At 38.1% G+C, this 11477-nt stretch overlaps 1 protein-coding gene across 1 annotated transcript; it reads right to left on the minus strand.

The window, feature by feature from the left end:
* Window positions 1-7156: 7156 nt before the first annotated feature.
* Window positions 7157-10749, minus strand: LOC110116041 (probable protein phosphatase 2C 22). Its single transcript, XM_020849481.2, has 3 exons — window positions 10327-10749; window positions 7959-8159; window positions 7157-7471 (listed from the first exon to the last, which is right to left on the minus strand). The coding sequence occupies exons 1-3, from the start codon at window positions 10477-10479 to the stop codon at window positions 7172-7174; spliced, it is 654 nt and encodes a 217-aa protein (XP_020705140.1). The 5' UTR covers window positions 10480-10749; the 3' UTR covers window positions 7157-7171.
* Window positions 10750-11477: the final 728 nt, after the last annotated feature.

The raw sequence follows: 11477 nt of genomic DNA on the forward strand, positions 1-11477 counted from the left end.
ATGGGAAAAAAAGAACATGCATGCTGATTTTGAAGGAAGAGGAGGATATGAAAGGAGAAGGGAGGAGAGGGAACCATGGAGAGAACCCAATGTTCACTTCATGGGAGGCATGAGGGGAGGAAGGGAAAATTAGGGCAGAGGAGATCCAAAGATTAGGAAGCTGAAAATGTCGGTATTTGAAGATGAGGATGCACATGAGTGGAAATATAGAGACTTATGGCAGTAGCTCTATGTCTTGAGGGAAAGACACTGGCATGGTACCAATAGAGGGAGACAAGGTAACCAATCCGCTCGTGGGAAGAATTTAAGGATTGCTTGTTGGAGCATTTTCGAGTCAAGCAGGATGGGGATTACTATGAGAAATTCTTTGCATTGACATGGGTAGGCACTGTGATGGAGTATCGGGAAAGATTTGAGCTTATGTCAAGTCGGGTAAGGAGATTATCGGAGACTGTGTTGGAGGGCAATCTCATGAAAGGCCTCAAACCATATTTGAGAGCAGCGATGAAGGTGGCAAGGACCCATTATTTGGGGGAGGCAATGGAGTTGGCTTAGCTGATTGAAGACAAAAATTCACTGCAGAGGAGTAGTAAGGGGGTTAGTTTGGGAGGTTCTTAACGCACAACGACCTTTCCTGAAACCTAAGGTGCCAACTATACCAGTTCAAAGGGAGGCTCCAAAGGAGGGTAGTTCGAGAGTCCGACAGAGAGGGAACTTCAAGAGGTTGACTAATACTGAACTGTAAGACAAGAGAGCCAAGGGGTATGTTTAAGATGCGGCGAGAAATTTACACCATGACATATATATAAAAATCATACCTTGCAAGTTCTCTTTGTGTGTGATGAGGAGGTTGAGGCAGATACAATAAGCGAGGAGGTGGAGGAAGAGAAGCTCTTACACTTAGAGGTGGTTGAAGTTTCATTTAAATCTGTAGTGAAATTCAACCCAAATCACACTATGAAGGTGGTTAGATGGGAGGAGAGGCAGTAGCTATCCTGGTGGATAGTGGGGTTACACACAATTTTATATCAAACCAGGAGGTTGACAAACTTGGGCTGAAACTGGTGGACACTGGATGTTTTGGAGTGATGATGGGCATAGGAAAGGTGGAGAAGCGCAGAGGGATCTGTTAGGATTTGGTGGTAGAGCTGCAGGGGATTCACATCAGAGAGGATTTTCTTCCATTAGAGTTGGGAAGCACTGATTTGATTTTGGGAATGACATGACTAAAGACCTTGGGGGAGACCAAAGTAAACTGGAAGGCATTAGCTAAGGAAATCCAGGTAGAGGGGAGGAAGGTGGTAATTAAGGGAGACCCCAGCTTATCCAAAGCAAGGGTTTCTTTAAAAATCATGGTTCTTGCATACAAGGGGAAGGATGAGGATTCTTGGAGGAGCTCCAAAGCTTGGAGGGAGGTGGGATAGAGGAGATAGAGGGCATTCCATACATTGTTCAGCCACTATTTTGATAGTTCATGCAGGTATTCCAGCTTCCTTAGGGATTGTCACCCCCATGGAAGCACGAGTACTCTATTGTTCTGAAGGAAGGAGTTTTCCCCATTATTGTCAGGCCATACTGCTACCCTCAGATCTAGAAGGATAAGATTGAGAAATTGATTCGGGAGATGCTTGAAGCTAAAATAGTCAAGCCTAATGTGAGCCCTTTCTCTAGTCTTGTATTGTTGGTGAAGAAGAAGGATGAAAGTTGGAGGTTCAATGCAGACTATCGTGCCCAGAAAAAGGAAATTGTACCAGACAAATTTTCCATACCAGTCAATGACGAGCTGTTAGATGAGTTGCATGGATCCGTGATATTCTTCAAGATTGACTTGAAATCTGGGTACCACCAGATTAGAATGAGACCAGGAGACACCCACAAGACAGCTTTTAGGACGCACTAGCGACTATGAGTTCTTGGTGATAAATTTTGGTCTCACTAACGCACCAGTTACTTTCCAGTCTCTAATGAATAGGGTATTCCAGTCCTGCTTGTGAAGGTTTGTGCTAGTATTTTTGATGATATATTGGTGTATAGCAGATGTGAGGGGGAACACTTGGAGCGTTTGGGAGTTGTGTTATCTAACTTAAGAGAGCGTTTTTTTTTTTTTTTTTTGCAAATCAGAAAAAGTGTTCTTTGGCTCAGCCCAGAGTGGAGTATTTAGGACATGTGGTATCGCAGAAGGAAGTGACAACTGATCGGAATAAGCGAGGCCATGCTCAAATGGCCCATACTGAAGACTTTGAAAGAATTGAGAGGATTCTTGGGACTCATAGGCTACTATCAAAAATTTGTGAAATGACACAGTTCCATAGCATGGTCGTTGACGAAACAGCTTGAGAAGAACAACTTCAACTGGGGAGAGTCAACCACCTAAGCATTTGAGGAGTTAAAGAATGTTATGACTAGCATGTCAGTTTTAGCTTCTCAAGATTTCAGCCAATCTTTTGTAGTCGAGACAATGATTCAGGTTTTGGGATGCGAGCGGTGCTCATGCAGAATCACAGACTTGTGGCCTATTTCAACCAGGTGTTGAAGACTAGGACAAAATTTAAGTCAGTCTATGAGAGGGAGTTGATGGTGATTGTGTTAGCCATTCAGAAATGGCAGCCTTATTTATTGGGAAGGCATTTCATCATCAAAACTGACTAGAGAAGTTTGAAGTATTTGTTGGAGCAGAGTATTGTCACTGAGGATCATCAAAGGTGGCTTTCCAAGTTATTGGGCTATGACTTTGAGATTCAGTATCGACCTGGAGTTGAAAATAAAGCAACAGGTGGTTTATCCAGGTGCATGGGGGAGCCCCAGATAATGGCATAATTTGTGCCCTTAGTGATTGACTGGGAAGCATTAAGGAGAGAGAACAAACAAGATGCCAGGTTGAGGAAAATAGAAAATTAGGGAGGAGCTGGTGGAAAATAAAGTCAGCCATCCGGGATATTCAGTGGTGGGACAGAAGTTGCTTCATAATGGGCGGTTTGTGCTTCCAAAGACTGCTTCTTACATTCCCTGCTTGCTTCAGGAGTTTTATGGGATGGCCATTGGGGGACATTCGAGGGTCAAAAATACATATCGTTGACTTTCTGCAGAGCTGTGTTGGGAGGGTATGTAGAAGGATGTCGAGAAGATAGTGGTTGGCTATGATATATGCCAGAGGCACAAGTATTTACCCATGTCTCCAGGAGGGTTTCTACAATCGTTAGCTCTTCCAAAAAAGTTGTGGGAGGAGACGACCATGGACTTCATTGAAGAACTGCTAAAGTCAGAAGGATACACTATGATACTAGTGGTGGTAGATCGATCAATTAAGTATGCTCATTTTATTCCCCTTCGCCGCCCTTACACGACAGTATCAGTAGCAATGGTTTTCATGAGGTGGTGAGATTACATGGGATACTAGAATCGATTATATCCGATCGAGACAAGATCTTTATGAGCCAGTTCTGGAAGGAATTATTCAAGATGCAGATGACCATTCTAAAAAGGAGCACTGCTTATCATCCTTAGACGGACGGACAGACAGAAGTGGTCAATTGTAGTGCAGAGACTTATATTCGATGCTTTGTATTGGATACACCAAAGTTGTGGGCAAAATGTTGGCATAGGCAGTGTTGGTATAACACTTCCTATCATATGATAGCTCAGATAACACCATTGAAGGTGTTATACGGAAGAGATCCGTCTCACTTGATATATTATAGACAAGACAGCACACCGGTGGCATCAGTAAAGCAGTATTTGGAAGACAGAGATAGGATTTTGGTGGAGCTGAAGGGACATTTGCTAAGAGCTCAGTAAATTATGAAAATGCAAGCAGATGCACACATGAAAGATATTTAGTTTGAGGCGGGGGCAGGGTTTACTTGAAGCTTCGACCCTACAAGCAGAGAACCTTGGCACATAGAAGGAATGAGAAGTTATCACCCCGTTATTTTGGTCCTTACAAGATAGTGGAACGTATCGGTGTCGTGGCATATCTCCTACAGTTACCACCATTGTCAGCTATCCACCCGGTGTTTCATGTGTCCCAGTTGTGACGTGTGATAGGAGAGCACATTCCATTTTCTGCACTTCCCTCGACCTTGACGGATGATATGGAGGTGTTGTTAGAACTTAGAACTATTGGAGGTTGAAGAAGCAAGTCGGGGAATAACAAGAAGTAAAGAAGTGTTGATCAAGTGGAAGAACCAATCGGAGTACAAAACCACGTGGGAGTCCTACTAAATTATTCAACAGCAGTTCCCTTTATTCCACCTTGAGGACAAGGTGTCACTTTTTTTTTGGGAGGGGGAGGGGGTATTGATGGACCGGCGGTCAAAGATGTGGGTCCAGGAGTGGTTCGAAAGGGAGGAGAATTAAATGAGCGAATTGGAAATGGAGGAGAATTAAATGAGGGAGTTGGAACAGGAGGCGAATTAAATGAGGGGATTAGAAAAGGAGGCGAATTAAATGAGGGGTTGGAAAGGGAGGAGAATTAAAGGAATGTATCACTTATCAAAGGAAAAGGTGGGGGGAAAACATGGAGTAAATTCAAGTTTGGGAGAGCTATAAAAGGCCTTGTGGTGTTATGTTTTCCTTCATACAGATTTTGTGAGTGTTCTTGCGGTCCTCTGTTTTTTGAGGGATTCTAGCAGCGTCTAGAGTTTGGGAGACAAGATCCTCCACTCGAAAGAGGACCATTGTATCTCGTGTGCTTGTGTTTTCTATCTTATCAAGAAAATCTATGTGGTTTGCTGAAATTTACTATTTGTTCGTTAATTTTTAGTACTCAAGTCCTAATAGTATTCCACTGGACGCACAAAATTCATTGAACTCCTTGTTATTATATTCTCCTCGGTTATCTACTCGAGCAATTTATCTTCCTGCTTATTCTCAACTAGGCATGTCATTATTTTAAAAGAAATAAGTAAATCAAAGTTATTTTTAAGAAAATAAACTCATATCTTTCTAGTTGAGTCATTGATGAAGGTGATGTAGTAAAGTGAACCATCAAAAGATGCCATCTAGCTTGGTTCCTAACATCAGTGTTTACATAGTTAAAAGGCTTTTGATTTGAACATCGCCAACACAAACAATACCTGATGATTCACCATCGGCAATATAATTCCCTATAATTTCCTACAGCATAATTAAAATTGATCTCATTATGTAATGTGTGTTTGCGTGTGTGAGGCAACATCTAAGTAATAGGTGAACTCTTAACATTTGACTGTCCAAAAGATTCCAATTCCCTTGGTTCATGGCTGCCGACTTTATCTACAAGAGAGATAGATGGAGTTTCGCCTAATACAAATAGTCACTTATCTGCGTATTTGAGTATCTAAAATATTTTCCATCCTCAACAGTAATTTCTACAACCTTTTCCTTAGAATCTCACTGTTGGCTTTAATGCCAATTGTTAAAAGAATAATTATGAAAGCTATAGTGAAGATGAGGATAAAAAGTTCAAGAAACACAAAATAAAAGACAATTTGTGTTTCGATGAGATTATCTTGTCTATGTTTAGAAGATAATTTATGTGCTTCAACAAGATTATCTCATCAAAGCTTCATATAAGATTACAAGAAAACATTTCCAAGATTATAGAGAAGAGCACATCAAATTTTCTCAAAATCCTCAATGCTTCGGGAAAATAATAAAGGAGCAAATAACGAAGTACCAAACTTAAAGGAGAAGATGTTAAAAAACCTTAAACACAATTCATTTTCACACTAACAAGAATTTTCTAGCATCACCAACATTGCCTTAGCCACCACAATGCTAGTCTACAACACCAAACTTGCAAAACACCACTAGTCCACTACACTTGCACAGCGTCGAAATAGTTCAGCACACTCAGAAATGAAAGAGTAGAGTGAAATTCCTCTGAGAAAATAATAAAGCACTAGATAGCAAGGTAGAAGATTCAAACAAAACCAAACGGAAGAACCGTGAATAAGATTCCCCATTCACACCACAAGATTTTTTTGGCATCACCAAACTTGCATATGACATTCGGCACTATTATACAACACCACTAAGCTTGCTCCACATTGAAAAGGTTCACCACAGGCAAACAAAAATACAATAGTAAAATTCCACTATTTTTTCTTCTTTCTTTCTTCATCTTTCTTCCCTTAAATTTCAACACAGGCACGCCGATAAAAAACCATCCTATCCTCAGCAAACTGACAATAAGAAAATAAAACAAGCAAAACTTGGCTCCTTTAGGTTTTCTATTTTTAGGCATTAAGGACATGGAATTTAAAATAAATTAGGGTAAATTTTATTTTGAATCTAATCTATTACAAAGGAAAAATATAACAAATATTTGACTATAAATCATCCAACCAGATAATTAATATAAAAAATATTTCTTATTCAAACCACCTTTTCTAAATTCTGTATTTATCATGAGTAAAAGATGGGCTCCACGAAATAAAAAAATGAGCCGCACCACAATCTGCAGGAATCAAACTGAAATCTCCCAACTAATAAAATAATTTAAAATATACAGCCAACAAACACAAGGTGATTGGGTGACATCTCTGGAATCAAGATTATATTATTATTCAGCCAAAAATATTTTAAAAATGAAGTAAAATAACCAATATTAGTTATACCCTTAAAATGGGTCAGATTATCAATTAGTGTTATTTGTTGTAGGCAAATCTCCATAAAATTTTGCACGGTCAAAAAGTATAAATTTCAGAATTTTGGAAACATAACCACCACTAAATCCCCTTTCAACCATCTAGAATAGGTTATAGCTCATCAGCATCAGAGGCCTCAAATCAAATTCTTCGGGTCCATACCAATGCAGATATATATATAAAAGGAAAATGACCTAAATGATTGATTGATTCTTTACGAAGGATCAAAATGATCTCCAAATATATTAAAGGACCGTTTTTGTCCCTCAAATTTTTAAAAATGAATCAAAATAGTCTTATTATGAGACTATTTTGATTCCTATTTAAAAAGTTGAGAGACCAAAATGATCCTTTAATATAATTGGGAACTATTTTGGTCCTCTCTCTCTCTCTCTCTCTCTCTCTCTCTCTCTCTCTCTATATATATATAATTAGAATAATCCATTACAAATTAAATATTAATTAAAATTTATTAAAAAGATACACCACATGAAAAAGGAAAGAATGTCAAACTCAAAGAAACTATCTGGAAATCATAACTACTAAGAAGATAATACCGGCAAAAAAATAAAGTCTACAAAGTGAAGGCTGGCAATTCTATCATCTCTAGCAAGAGGAAGGGAGCCTGACCTGCCAACAATAAGTGCTGCCAAAGCAGTCGTACCAGATGCAAGAGCAGAATCGACGCTGCAAGCCTCTGCAAATGCAGTGTCTGCATGCAAAAATGCAGAAGTAATCACTTTTTCAATATGTTTTGGAAAATCCTCATCCTCCATGATAAACCTTAGCAAATTACTGCAAACAAATTCAGCAGCATGCTTTCCACCATGCCCGTCAAATACCTAGATGGAAACCAATACAGGAACCAATTTGTTAAGCAAACAGGATAGCATACTGCACTTTTTCTGATATAAAGCTTAAGCAATAAAAATCGTATTTATGGAAAAAAAATGCCTTATTACTAACCAGGGAACAATCCAAATACCCACTCGTAATAGCAAACAATCAGGATATCAATGCCACAAATATGTTCAAACCAGTAACAATTTTATTAGGAATATCCCGAAAAGGAAGATAATAGCAACCCTATATAATTTATCCATAGAAAAGATATCACTGCAGGAAAATAAGATTGTGGAACTGTAGAATTGGTATCATGGATAACAGCTAAAACCTAATCAGTACATAACAAAGATCCTGGAAGTCATATGCTTGGATTTAGGGAGTAAAAGAAAACACTAACAAAAGCTTGAGCAGAAGATAAAAAAATGTACAAGTTGAGCTCAATAACATGAAAAAGTTAAACGAAATGCTTGAATGGAAAAATACCCCATAAAATGCATTGGGTCCATCTCCAGTATTCTTAAGGCAATATTCATCAGTGACGTTATCACAACAAACATATGTATCTTCCATGTTCTGCCGAAATCCAATATCAACATAGGCACCGGAGCGCACAATAGGTATATACTCTTTCTCACATTTTTTCCCACTAACTTCCGGCTCAATAGGAATGCTTGAAATTTGTTTCTGCAAAACAGAAACTAAGTAAATAATAAACATAAAAAATAACTATGCATTTAGAGCTACAAAAATTAAAGAAGTCTACCATAAACATGATTTAAAAGTTATTGGCACAATATTAATTAGTTCAATGTTAAGCTTATACTTCATAGTCTTCACCTCTCGTATCAAATTATGCATAGTACTCGAAACCTCAAAACGGTGAGTTGTTCAAGACATCACAGAGTAAGCAACCAAATAAATGCTAGTTCTATAAACCGTAGGAAACAGTTCCAATAAATTTAATGTAAACATCACCACTTCTTCAGATATTAATATAACACCCAAAGCTGCCATAAGCAAGCATGCCTCTAGACTCAAAGCTCCATTCATACGTTTCTATTAACTAGTTTATGTTCATTCTATATCTATGATGACAAGTAGACTATCTTTCACTATAAGTCCAAATAGTATTTTCCACAAGTTCCAAGCACTTCTTCAAAACAAGGAAAAAAGTATTGAAAATACAAAATATTGTAACAAAAACAAGAAACAGCTCCCATCCCTCTACAAACCAAAGCATTTAGTCTCTAAAATAATATGTGACATGCAATCAAAGATTAAGTCATTATTGATTAGCAATTGAACTGGGGTCAGCTTTAAGAATACATGCTCATAGAATCATGTTGAACGCTACTAGAAGAATTACATATATTCCAAGCAAATCATTATATGCACTTCAAGCCATGTTATATTTGGTCTACCTATTTTCCTTCCAAATCCAAATATTTTATATTAGTTTTCTCTATCATCTTATTGGTACATCTTCTACATTATAACGCAATTTCCTAAACAAGGGGTGTAATTGAGTGGCTACTGGGCTAGTTTGAGCTCAACTTACTAAATTACATCATTCCCTTTATTATTTTTCAATCCACGTGCTCCGATCTCCCATTTTGTCCATGGTTCCATTTCTACAACTCCTTGAATTGCATTAATCTTCTCTTTTTCCTAAAAAATGGACCGACTCATGAGATTGCTCAAACTCATTAAACTAGCATCAAGCTCAATTAATTAATCAAGTAAACATCAAGCCAAGGATAGCTTCAGTTCGATGGAACTAATTAACACACTTTTCTCAAACCAAAGCTATCTATTTTCCATAACCTCATTATTAAGGGGTGTTACCCAACGTAATTGCTTCTCATAAAATTATCAACAACAATATGATAATCATAACAACTCCCAAGATAATCACAAAATTTACAACAAAAAAGATAATAAGAAAATATTTACACCAATATTTGCATGTTGGCTTTGACCTAAACTTAGGTGTTAGTCTATTGGATGATTCTCAAACCTTGTACAACTTATCAAAGGATTATAACATGCAAATTCTTCTGTAATTTTATTTGTAGAGTTGCAGTGCTTATTTCAATCATATATCTCTAGATTCAAATTCCACCTATACCACAAATGGAATTTTCATGATATGAAATAATAGATAGCACGGTAAATTGTGAAGTTTTAAGAAAATACAAACTACAAAATGAAATGCCAAGTACAAATTCGTCCTACGTGCATAGTGCTGAAAGGGTGATGTGCATTACCATCAGCTATAATAGTTGACTAAATTCTACAACTTTTCAAACATGATAAACTTGTAACAAGATTAGTCAATCATGCTCGAATCTAAATGAAAATAAGTTGTCTGGGAACTAACAGCTTGAAAAAACTATAGGTATAACAACTAGAAGGCTTAAGTAGCCAACTAATCATGGAATTTCTACTACTACAAGTATTCAAGACCATAAGAACAACAAAATTCCTGGCAACTTTCACAGAAATCAACATACAAGTAACAAGGATTTGTTTCTGCACTCTTCCTAGCTAGTGAAAGTGATTGACAAGTAAATCCAACAAAATTAACCATGCAAATTCAGCTAACAAGCGGAAGATTTCATGTACAGGCACAATATACAGGGCATCAATTACTCCCGAATGGTTGAAAAACACAAACCTGCATGTTACTCAAATCACACCAGCAAAGTAAAAAATTATAACTGAGACAGCATAAAACGTAGACAAAATAACAGGTCGCAATGAAACAGTAATAAGGATTAAAAAAAAAAACAAAAATCCTCAACAATGATAAGAAGCACCAAAGTTTCGAGGTGGAGGGTAGAGAACTCACGAGGGATGTGTGACGAACGAGCGTCCCACTGATGGGCGTGTGGCCAGCGTTAACGCCAGCAAAGCACTGCCGGTTAGCTCCAGCAAGGGGGTTCGGCGGCCGGCTTTCGCTCGAGCCCGCATTTCCAATTCCACCTCTAACGCTCCCTTCCATCACCCACAACCATGACAACTCCAAGATCCAACAATTCTTGTCCCAAAACCCTCAAAACCAAAAGGCCCGCAGGAGCCTCACCAGTCCAGATCGATAACCTCCGAATTGAGGATGGAAAGCAGATTGCTTCGAGGACAAATCTATATCGATTTACAGGTAACGTCAAATTCCCTAAAGGTTTGCGGATGCACGGAAGGAAGCCTCAGCAATTAATTCCCTAAAGAAAAAAAAGGAAGGTTGCGCTGAGCTGGCTTCTTAGGGTTAGGGTTTGGTAACCCACGTGGTGGAGCGCCGGAAGTCTTATCAAGGAGGTGGTGGTGAACAGCGAACAGCTAGATTTGAGGTTGCTAGAATGTGCCACGAGGGTGCGTAATTAGGATTTGCCGACACGAAGCCCGTCAGTTTTTCGGCACGGGAATACGGGATCGGGCACCCGGATCGGACTGCTCGTTGATCGCGTGAGATTTTGGATTTTGAAACGTGCTGGGCCTGGGAAAGAATCAGGCAGATTGACCCGGTTCGGCCCATTCGTGTTCATGGTTATTCATCAATTTTGACCTAACATTAAGGCTTCATTTGGTTGGATTATTTCTTATGTAGAATGGAATTTTAAAAATAGCCATTTATATATTCAGCTTTAAAACAGAATAAAAGACTAAATTATCATTATCCGAAATTAATAATTATAGTTACACACTATAATGTGAGTATTTTATCCATTTTTAAAAAAAACTTAGACTTAAATTAGGCAAATAAAATTAAGCAATATTTCTTCTATCATATTACAAAGAATATTACAAAGTTGACTGCATCTCAATCTTTATAAAATTTGAAGAATAATAACTTTTATCTAGCTAGATGTGAAGTAGCAATATAATTGAATCCATTGAAATTCACATAATATTTGAGAATTAGATAAGTCGCGATGAGCTAACATGTGACTTAAAGAAAAAAGCTGTTGGACTGGCAACAATTTTAGAACTCCACCTAAGCCATAC

Source organism: Dendrobium catenatum, unplaced genomic scaffold (genome assembly GCF_001605985.2).
Source record: "Dendrobium catenatum unplaced genomic scaffold, ASM160598v2 original_scaffold_51051, whole genome shotgun sequence".
In the NCBI taxonomy this organism is placed as follows: Eukaryota; Viridiplantae; Streptophyta; class Magnoliopsida; order Asparagales; family Orchidaceae; genus Dendrobium; species Dendrobium catenatum.